At 28.2% G+C, this 12,176-nt stretch overlaps 1 protein-coding gene across 1 annotated transcript in view; it reads right to left on the bottom strand.

The window, feature by feature from the left end:
• The window catches only part of LOC107453411 (RhoGTPase activating protein), a 348,661-nt gene that overhangs the window by 165,108 nt on the left and 171,377 nt on the right, over positions 1 to 12,176 (bottom strand). Inside the window, 1 exon segment of the mRNA XM_087156179.1 lies at positions 5,283 to 7,028. Within this exon segment, the coding sequence (XP_087012305.1) occupies positions 5,283 to 7,028 (1,746 nt within the window).

The raw sequence follows: 12,176 nt of genomic DNA, 5'->3' as shown, positions 1-12,176 counted from the left end.
ACGAAATTATCACCATTCAAAATCAAATATTACATTGTCTGCACTCTGCATTAATCTATAACAAAAGACAAGTTTTGATGCAGTTTCTAAACCAAAACAATTTCTCAATTTGCTATGCACCAACGAGAAATTTGAGAAGATTCTCTTAAGTCCAGCAGAACTAGTAGGCATTGCCAACAAGGAACAAGCAAGATTTGTGAAACTTTCATCCATTGCATATTTTTTAAAACTGGACCGCCATGTAGCAGTTGGGATAGTTGACAAAACTTGACTAGAAAAATAAGTTTCAGGAAAAGGGGCCGATTTGTTTGATTTGTTTAATTTGTTTTGTGGGGCCGGTTTGTTATAAATATTTGATATATTGCACTCTTTGTATTTAATGTAAACAAAATAACATATATTTACAAACAATGAATTAAAAAGTTCGTTACAATTATATGGAGTTACATTTTTCAGTTTACTTAAACAAAATGTCATTAAGCAATTACTAGAACTAATATAGACGTTTTTTTAGTTTCTGCCAGTTTTTGCCGGTTTTTACCGGTTATAACCAGTTTCTGCCACTGGCATGGCAAAAACCAGTTTCTGCCGGCAAAAAGCCAACCCTGTTTTTAAGTACTTTTTAATCACTCAAAAAATATTTTTAAGCACTATATGCATAAACAAAATGACATAATTTTCAAAGATTTTACATGATCACGATAAAATAACTAGTTTCTGACAAAGAACTTTTTTCTTCATCATATTAGCCATTATAAAATGATCAAGATATTTATCGGTTTGATTTCAGACGGTGGAAAATGAAGCCTGAAATTGAGAATATCTTGCAAAATGCAGCAGAGTTGCACATGAGAGTGTTAGAATCTTATCAAACCCAGCACAGTAGAGGCATGTGCGGACTCGCAAGTATTTCATGAAACATGTAAAATGATTGGCCGTTTCATACGCTATGGACCGACGGTATACCAAAATAGATTGTTGAATGAAAGGCGAAAATGTTAAATAAAACAATGTGAAAAGCACGCTTTTACATAATATACGTGGCAAAATTTGACATGGTAAAGAAAAAAATCTCATTTTCGAAAGGGGAAAATAAAGCACTTTTTAAAAACATCCAATGAATGAATAATTTAGTTTTATACTGAGATCTTTGTTTTAAACCCACCTAAGATATCCGTAATAGTTTTTTTTTATCAAGTAAAAAAATTTTTTCAAATCAATTCAAGATGGAAGAATAAAGCAAGCTCCTACTTAGGACTAGTCACATCGCTATAAAGGTAAATTAGGTATACACAATTTAAAATATAGTTTTTATGCATCAATTATTTTTCCGAAAGTTAGAGCTATTTACCGTTTTAAATCAAAGTAGAACTCAGAAGATAAATTCGGTATTAACAATTCAAAAAAACATGTTTTTGCACGTAGATAATTTTAGAGAAAGTTAGCGCTTTTTACCGTTTGAAAATCAAAGAAGTAGAGCTCTGAAGATAAAATCGGTATTAACAATTTAAAAAAAAAAATTTGTGTTTCGATATTTTTTAGAAAGTTAGTTCTAATTACCGTTTAAATCAAAGAGTAGAACTCACTGAAATGGAATAACAAGAACGACATATAACTTAATCATTATCGAAATTTTCAAAGAGTTAACAGAATGGTGGTACTTTGGCTTGCAAACCCTTAGATCTACAAAAATACAGGTTTTTGTTAATTTTGTTCTTTTTATTGTCAGCGAATACAGCTATTCGATATATTTCCTTCTTAATATTGGCTAAGCTCTGTAGTAGATTTGAACCCTACTCAGAAGACATGGAGAACCATAGGTCAAACATTAGGACTAAACGCATCCATGTTCATGTTTGTGTGGGAAATGGAAGCTCTTTTCCCTAAGTTAAATAAAAGGAGAAAAATAATTAAAAGAAAAAGCGTTTGTATTTTAATTGATTACTGTCAAGTCTGGTTTTTTAGCATCAAAATCAGATTTAAACTGTCAAAATCGGATTTAAGCCATCGAAAAATTTAAAAGCACAAGGTGACATATGAGATCGTGCACTTTTAAAGTACTTATGATTTAGTAACAAAAAATTTAAAATCATAATACGCTGAACATAAAATTATATCGTAATTAATCATTTTAATTATATCTAAAAGTGATGAATTCCAATATTGCTACCTATAAATAATTTAAAAATCGCACCCGATTCCTCATACTCCGCACCTCAACTTAATTTTTGTGCAAATTAAATGAATTTTTCAAAGAGAAAAAAAACGATGTTCGAGAATTTTGACGACAAATACTTGACAAAGGGTGTGCATAGTCATAACTGTCAAAAGTTGCCAATGCGTCACAACGTTGATTAACTTTAATTAATCTAATTCGAATTAAAATAAGAATAAAAAAATAATTTAGAACATTCATCATCAACAGCAAATCCTAGAAATAACCCTTAAGCTATTTAATGAATATTTTATCTTAAGTGTGCTATTACCTAACTGCTTAGATCAGTAATTTATGAATATGAACAAAGAATGTACATAATGATAAAATAACCACCTTTGGTTAAAGATAGATGGCAGCATCATGTACTATTTGTAAATCTCAAAATAAATGGATTTGCCAAATGACAATATTTAATCATACAAGAAATAAAATTTTTTTAAAACGGGCGATTTTGTTTTTACAAATGAAATATGTTTTTAATTTTTAAAAAAAAAAATTTTAATGCAATTTTCATTATGAACATTTAAAAATAGTAAGTTTTTTTGAACAAAAACGAAGAATGTGTGGGTTGTTTCGTAATTTTTTTTTTTTTTTTTTTAACATTTTTAAGTTTTAAAAGATTTTGCACAATATGCGTTTGGGTAGCTGTTCATTTTCAAAAAAGATAGAAAGTAAAACAAGAACAGTAAAAAAAAGGAAGGATCAAAAATAGCATTTAAGTGATTATTTTTTCCCCTTCTTTGACTTCTCTAAATAAAAGAAAATAAATACTCCAGTCATTTTCTAAAAGTTTTCCAAGGGAAAAAAATGAATTGATTTCAAAGACGCCAGATGTTTTGACAGCAGAGCAATACACAAAATAAATATGTTCATGTTTGGAAAGACATTTGTAACTATTTTGAACTAAGAAAAAAATAGCTGGTGCTGCCATCTGCATGTAAATAATTGACTTTAAAAGCTTTTTTTTTTTCAGGAAAAAATATATTTGGCTTTAATAAAATTCTTTTTTCACACAATTTTCTAACGTCAAATTATAAATCCAGCAAAAAGTTAGATTGAGAAAAATTGTATAAATTTAAATAAATATAATTACCTTTTGTATGGTCAGAAAATAATATGTTAACGATAAAAAATATTATTTTTGTTATAAAATGAACCATATGAAAAATATATGTGAAGTAAACCTGTATAAAATAAAACATTCAATTGTTCCAAGCATTTTTGAAGTGCACTTTGAATCAATTTGCTGACTGAGGCCCGGAGCACTCCAGTGCTGCTTCTACTCTGGAGCTAAAAGCTTTCCCATTGTCCAGAGCTTTTTTAATAATAAACTTTTTGTTTTGAGTATTTCAATAAATCAGGCTTAAAATATAAGGAAGGACTTATGTGCATTTAATTTCCTTGATGATTCTACAAAAACAGATAATTTTGAGTCGAGTTGATAAATTTATTTAATTTCTTTTTTCAAATTGTGCTATATACCATTAATTTTCACTCTAATATCTAATAAATATGGCATACTAATATATTATCTAATATTCATTTTCATATTTATCTATCTGGAAGAGCAACTGGAGCATCGATAATTTTTCGGTTCCGGGTCTCTGAATTTCGTAAAAATAGTTCTGCAAAAATTCATACTGTAAAAAATAATTCTGCAAAAACTAATTGACAACAGGGAATTAGGCAGATTATCAGGCAAAAATAATTAATGTATTTCGTTTGTCGTCGCTCCGGGCAAGTGGAGGAATACACTAATGATGCAGATTTTTTTAATTATTTGTTTGTTTTTTTTAAATTATGCAAAATTAATTTGGATATTATGACAAATAAAAAATGCACAAAAACAGAAAATTAACATCAATTTAATAAAAAAAAAAAAAATATTTGTTTTGTAAGGTTACGAACTAATATATAATATTATAAAATAACAATAATGAAAGGTTAATTCTGTAATTGTTATTATAGTGCCCAAGAGAGCAGGTCTCTAAAAAAGCAAAAAGAGGTAATAAAATTCAAGAATATATAGCAGCTTCAGGATATGAACTACTACCAGCAAATTTGATTTATTCAAAGGGAAAATATCTAAATTTGAATTTATTTTGTAAATCAGAAGAAAAATTTTTTTTTTTGATAGTCAAAAAAAGAAATAATTTTTTTTCCCACTAGTACTTAATTTTTTTTTTTTAATGGTGGGAAATCCTGAGGGCTCATAACGCAAGTTTTTTATTTTCATTCTCAATCAATGATTATCAACGATTTCAATGATTGAGATTATTTCCTTGATGAGTAATTCCAATAAATAATTACCAAAATGACTAAGAATAATTTAAAATGACTAAAATGTGTTCCCATTTCAATCGGATTCTTCCCATCAATTTAAAATACTCTGTCATAGGTGTAGCAGACCAATTTTTTAATTATTGTAAATATTTTTTTATCATGCCCACCCCTAAAAATTATTTATAAAGTAATGCATTTAACTATCAACGCAGCGCGACCAGACAATAACACTAACATCAACTGTTCATCTTTAGCTAAGAAAATTTACCCAAAACATTAAAACTTTTTCAGTTGGCTGATTTTTTTATCTTTAATCATTTTAATTTGTTTCTTAATCACTTAATGATAAACGTACTTTAGACACGTATTGGTATATAGTTAAATTGATTTTCAATTAATGTACCATTCCAACATTTAGATTTATATACATCTATGTTTGGATTACCTGATTATACTGATTTTTGTGAATAGTATTTAAATAATAAATCAGTAAGTTGGTTAACGATAATATCCAGTATATATAATGGTATATTAACGGTAGTTTTGAGCATTTAATAGTTAGTTCAACCCATTAAATGGAAAAATTCAATTTTTTATCAATAATTTTTTGTACAAAGCATCAATTGCAAAATATTGAAAGTTAATTTAGTAGGCTATGTGAAGATATTAAATTTTTACACTGAAACATTATTATTAAAAACAATTATCACTCAGTTCGCATTTATTTTTTATATTTAGTAGATATTTTAACACTTAGAATAAAAAAAGAAACAGGACTCACCACATAATTGAAAGTTGATGGTTCCGAAAATAAGGAATCATAATATTTTCCTGCACCTTTAGGAAGGGTATTATATTTATCCACACCGTTTGGAATGGTTTTTGGAGGTTTAGGCAAACTATAAAAAAATCTTTCATGGAAAGGCGAGATTATATCACCATTTTCATGATTCAAGACATTGTTAATATCATTTTTATTATCACCATTGCTCATGATATTACTATCATTAAGTGCACAAACTGTTCTCACTACAGGGCTATCTTCAGGCTCAGAGCTTTCTGAAGATAATCCGAGAGCATGGAATGGGACACAATGATTCACTGTTTCGAACAGTTGGAATCTGTCTTCCGCTTCAGAAATCAAATCAGCTTTTTTATAATGGTTTGTTTTTGCACAATGGAAAGATTCTGTTTGAGTAGCTTGAGAACGATCATTCTTATTTAGAAGTGATGTGTTATCACTTTTAAATTTATCCCCAAATTGGAGAGGCGGATCAATGGACTTAATTTGACTATTTGATTTGATGGACTCAAAAGCTGAATCAAAATTTGGAATCGGAGCTCGATCAACACAATCACCTTCGTATGTATCATTATATCTTAGATTTGCATTTTCCAATTTCGTAGTTGATGAAGAATCTGAACTCTCTTTTACATCAGCAGTGCCATTAGTCTTAGAAGAAATATCACAATTTGAATCATAAAGAACAACAGAGCTGCCATTTGAAGATGTAGCTTGAGTATTTTGAAAAGAATCACTAGATCCGTTTTTCTCATTCTTTTCATTTTTGAGGGTGGATACCACACATTCCTCAAGCATATCTGGAGTGTCACATAAAGCTTGTTCAATGCCACTGTCGGGTGACACGGACACAATTTTACAGCTCCGACCTGGTAAAGATAAACTGTTAGGATCCAGAGACTGAGATTTGTCTTCATGGCAAATGGCAAAGGGTATGTCATCTCCAGGTACATCTTGCTTTGTGGGACTAAGACTATAATCTGATGATGGGCTGAAACTTTCACATGAGTTTAATTCCCCAGTGAGGCTTTTATCCAACTCTAGAACTAAGTTATCAGCCCATATGGACAGTAAGTTTACATCACCACTAGGTGGTCTGGGGAATGGGTATAATTCTTCAGGTATACTGTAAGTAAAACGTGGAGGTGTTGTGTCTGAATGTGACCGCTGACGATATATCTGGGAATGGAAATTAGTTGATGGTTTCTCATCAAATAATTTAGGAGACGAGTTATTTTGTGTTGAGGAAGGTGACGCACTATTTACATAAAGTTCATTAGAGTATGAATTTGATGAAGGATCTCTACCAAGCATAAGTAAATCTTTAGAGGTCTCGGGAAATGAAATAGAGGGGTGCATACGCCACATTCGTCTTCTAGTATTTGGGGAGTACGGTGCACCCACATGATTCTTTGATATTCCTGGATTTAAATTTGAGAAAAAAGAAAGCTTCGAATAGAATGAGTCGCTCTGATGGAATGACTTAGATGAGAATTTTTCGTTGTCCAATAGGTTACCATCATGGCATACGCGGTTAACTCGAGATCTTTTACCATTTGTGATGTCAGAACTAGAATTTTTTGAATTGTTTACATCAAACTTCGAACGAAATGCTTGTGGAGGGAGTATTAGGTTTTCGCTGGAAAAGTTCCATTCATTTCTTCCATCAGGTATTGCATTGTCTTGATGCTCTTCTAATTCTTTGACAGCAATACCAATTTCTTCCTAAAAGAGAAAAATTTTTTTAATAAGAAAAATTACAATTATTTTTAATAAAGCAATTTCTTGAATATAACAGGATTGTGCTTTTTCTATTAACAACCGTTATATTTAACTTCGAAGATAAATTGAAATTCTATAGTTAAGTTCCACAATATATTCTTGAACATTTTTCTATTACATGTTTTGAAAAAAGTTTAAGAATATTATATGGTTGATAACACGTGAATAAAACATTACTTAATTACGTCACTTTTTTCAATAATCTCTTTATTATAAAATAGAATTATTTATTAGTTATTTAATTATAAAATAGAAAGTATTATATAGTCTTCGAGCACAGTATGGCTCAAAAATGTCAAAATATTTAAAAAGATCAATCGAAGGGAAAAGAACAGATATAAAAGTATGCACTTTTCTGTGTTCTGAGTAGGAAACAAGAAGTTTTTTCTTAATGGTATTAAAAATTAGTTGCAAATTTAATTTAGAAATTGAGCTGCTAATTGAAAAAATGATAAAATAATGTGTTCTGCTGTATGTGAGTTCTATTTAATTAAAATATTTGCACGGGTGTCTTTTCATTTCGTCCTCAGATTGCACCGTTGTATGCTTTTTCTCGGTAAACAGCACCATCGTTTGTTGAACGTAGGAACTAATACTAAACATGGGTAAGAAAAAATTTCTAGTTTCCAAAGCAAAACGCAGCAATTCAAAAATTACTTTCGTCAGCCGTTTTTTATTTATTGATTTTCAAAGTCACTTGGTATTTTGGGGGAAGCTTGCACTTTTGAACTATAATTTTTAAAATTATTCACGAGACGTTATTATTCTACAAAATCTAATTTTTTAATCATTATAATGTTAATTCCAAATTTGAATTTTTAAAAATCCTCTTGTCATAAAATTTTTCGTATAAAAGTTGTGAGACACTCTCAGTATTTGATCAGTATGTCTGTTAAGATTAATTTTGACAGCAACTCATTATTTGATCTAAATTACTAAAAAATATCACAATATACCCCATTTAATCTCAATAATATTCCTTTTTAGAGTGGCATATTTTGATAACGCAAAAATAAATTGGAACATTAATTCAAACAAATATCCTCATTGTCAATACTTAAAAGCTAAATAAATAATTTCCGACAGAGGAAATTTTAGAATAATTACGTTCAAACATTATGCCCTTTTATTTATTGGACAGCCTGTTGTCAAAAAGGAAAACATAATGACTACTAATTTATTCTTATGAAATAAAAACAACACATGATTTAAGAGGCCGAATAAGTTACGCATCATATATTTCATACTTTTAATGAAAAACATTAACTAGTTAAATACAGGTAATTTATATTGTAAAAGCTTTCAAATGTTTAAACAAGTTTCTCAGTTTAAATCTTTTTTATTCATTTAAAAATAATTTTCAGCTTCGGGACCAAAAGTGCGGTTTCTTTTGTTGTCAACGTCACAATTTATCTTTGTCAATAAAATTTCGTGACTAGGTCTTGAAGGGTTCATTTAACAGAATGTTCAGTTAATGGATTGTTTATTAGTTCGACATAGTTTTATTTGAAGTGGCGCAGCGTGAACCTAGACAAATAGGGATGGACGACAAAACTTAATTTTATTATGTTTAAGGAGAAGTATCAATCAAACAAAAGTAAAACGTGCTATACGTGACGTATTTTTTTTCTGCGTGTTATTTTGAAAAAATAAGTAGAAGTTAGCAAGATAAATGCGAAACAAATTATTAAGTAGTAAAGCGAACACATTGTTGTTAACGCATATCGTATTTTGATATTAAAATTTAAAGTATATTTAAATCAATCTTTAAGTTTTGTTTTGAATAATACGGATGGATTTGCCAAATAGGGATGGACGACAAAACTTAATTTTATTATGTTTAAGGAGAAGTGTCAATCAAGTAAAAGTAAAACGTGCTATACGAGACGTATTTTTTTCCGCGTGTTATTTTGAAAAAATAAGTAGAATTTAGCAGGATAAACGCGAAACAAATTATTAAGTAGTAAAACGAACACATTGTTGTTATCGCATATCGTATTTCGATATTAAAATTTGAAGCATATTTTAATCAAATTTTAAATTTTGTTTTGAATCAAATAGAGATGGACGACAAAACTTAATTTTATTATGTATAAGAAGAGGTATAAATCAAACAAAAGTAAAACGTGCTATACGTGACGTATTTTTTTTTCTACGTATTATTTCGAAAAAATAAGTAGAAGTTAGCAAGATAAATGTGAAACAAATTATTAAGTAGTAAAACGAACACATTGTTGTTATCGCTTATCGTATTTCGATATTAAAATTTGAAGCACAAATTAATTAAATTTTAAGTTTTGTTCTGAAATTATAAGTTTAGAAAACGCATTAAACAAACCAAAAAAACATGGTTATTTTTTTATTTTACAGTATTAAATAAAGTAGAAAAAACAGTATATAAGAACACAAGTATTGTATAATAGTTTCGTGTTAGTACTATAACAAACAACATCAATAGTGTAGGAACAATATATTGCTAATAAAGACAGTATCTGTTGTTTCTTTTTATTAAAAATAATATTATTTGAGTCCTTATAAATTTTTTCACCGACGTAAAAATTATCGATAGTATCAAACAAAATGAGCAGGAAAAATTGGTACCAACTAACTACATTTATACAGTTAAATTTACTTCACAGTTTTGTATTTTTACTAAATTTGAAGGGCAATGCGAACTATAATTTTGAACGAACATTAGAATTTGCGGTAAATCGTTACCATAACAAGCAAAATTTACCAAATGAATGGTTTAATTAGAAAAATGTTTTTTTTTAACCAGAAATGGTTTTACCATATAAGTACGAAAATTTTGCCAAAAATCCTACGATTAGACTTCGTTAGTTCTTGTTACCAAATGATTAACACCTCATTTTTCTATAGGAAATACAATTTACGTAAGGATATTTTTTTCTTGAAGACTTGCACCATTTTGAAGTGTTAGAGTTCTTTTTCCTTCTTAGAAACTAATTTATTTCATTTCTAGGTCAAAAAATCCATAGCTTGACACAATGTCCCTAACGATGTTGCAATTTTCTTTAAATCTTCTGTCACTTACAATCATTTATTTCTTCTCGAAATCATGTGAAAACAGTAGGAAATAAAAAAAAAATTTGGTGTTTTTCATGCTTATTTTTGTTATGTTCTTATATGCTTATTTTTGTTATGTTCTGTTATATGTTGGAAATGTGGTGACATATCATTGAACTAAAACAATGCAAAAAATCTAAGTAAAAAAAAAAAAAACAATAATCAGAGTAATAATAACTTTTTAGTAATAATAAAATACAAAAAATATAGCAAGATTTAAAGTACCTTCCGATTTCTTAATAACTGCACGGTAAAAAAGGCTGCCGGTACTTTTTACCGTTAAATCCCATTTTTACCGGAACATGTAACGGAACGAAAAATTAGATATACCGTAATTTTTACAGCAATGATTACCATAAAATCACTGAATAGCTGTAATTAAATAAATGTTGCTGTAAAATTACGGTGTAATATTTTGCGATAAAAATGGATTTTACGGTAAAAATGGATTATACGGATGATGCACCCAAAGTGCTGGTACTTATACCGTAATTTGATATGAAATTTTTTACAGTGCAGTAAGAAATTAAGTAAAAAATGCCAGCTGAATTCTTGAAAAAAAAAGTAATCGTAAGTTTAAAATATCATTTAAATATATGGAAACTGAAAAACAATGAAGCGATTTAAATAAATAAAAAATTAGTGTACACTACACCAAAGCCCATACTGGTTATAAAGTTGTTTTTTTTCCCCAGATGCAAGGAAAAAATCTACAAATTAATAAATAAAATAATCTCTAAATAAAATAGTGATGAAAACCAATTTTATTTAAGAGTGAAATCCAAATGATTGTGATTAGTTGTTTTACACCTTAATTTAACTAAAAATACTTTACAAAATTAATATTTTTACAAGTTTAGTTCTTTAAAAAAAAACGAGATTTTTATCACCCACGTTGATTTTATCACTTTTGGAAGAAAAAAAAGTTTTTTTTTTTCATAACTGCTGCTTGAAAAATAAAATGACTTGTTATTGTTTCTCTAGCAGTGAATGGCAGCTCCAAGTGATATGAGTGTCCAGGATATAAGAAAAAACTATGAAAGCTTTAAAAATAATAACATCTAAAACTTTATGTCAAGTACACAAAAAAAGTCTATTATAAGGTTGCTCTTTTTGATAGATTAACTGAACGATCAAAATAGGTTAATACGAATTTATATTTTAAATTTTTTTAATTTTTGACAACCTAATGACGATTCGAAGTTTGATATTTTGGGTTAAAAATTAAGCAATTGTTGACATTTTCGATAAATTGTTTGTAAATAAATTAACAAAACAAAAAATTACGTTCATATTTTTTTCGATTGTTTTAGTAAATTTTTCCAAACTTTTCAAATATGCAATTCACATAAAAAATATTAAAAAAGTTCTTGTGACTAAATAAAATAAATTGAATAAATTTCAAAAATTATTTAACCATTTTAAATTTAGACTTCAGATTTTGAAATTTAAAAACTACATATGATGTAAAATTAATGGTATAAAACATAAAACTACACATCATATATAAAAAACGTTTTTGAATTATGTGAAAAAAATAATAATAATAAAATAATGAGGAAATAAATAATTACAGTGAATTGCTAATTTTCATTAAAAAGTATTTTCTTAAAAAATTAATTATTATTTAGTGACAAGAGGCCTTAAATTCTTAGTGAAATTCAAATGACACTGACACTCAAACTAAAATGACTAAACAGTCAAACACAATTTTTTCAGCTTTTCATTTAGAACAATGCTCTGAAAAAAAAAACCAGAACACTCTGAATAACTTTTGATCTAATCAGAATTCTATAATTGAATCCTAGATCGAATCTTCACGTTCTAGGGTTCTTAATGGTTCGAACAATCTGGGAAATATTGTCCTAATAGTTTGGTTTAGAGAGCGTTCCAAAGCATGAACCTTTTAGTGTTAATTTTATGTTTTACATTTCTCGCCTTATCTTGAAAACTGTTGAATCAAATTTAAAACTTTTTGCACCGCAATTACAAAATCTGTTTATC

The sequence above is a fragment of the Parasteatoda tepidariorum genome, chromosome 12 (genome assembly GCF_982258835.1).
Source record: "Parasteatoda tepidariorum strain Cologne lab strain chromosome 12, Ptep-v5.0, whole genome shotgun sequence".
Classification (NCBI taxonomy): Eukaryota; Metazoa; Arthropoda; class Arachnida; order Araneae; family Theridiidae; genus Parasteatoda; species Parasteatoda tepidariorum.
Note: the sequence above shows the minus strand (reverse complement) of the source record. Positions and strands in the feature narration are given on the sequence as shown.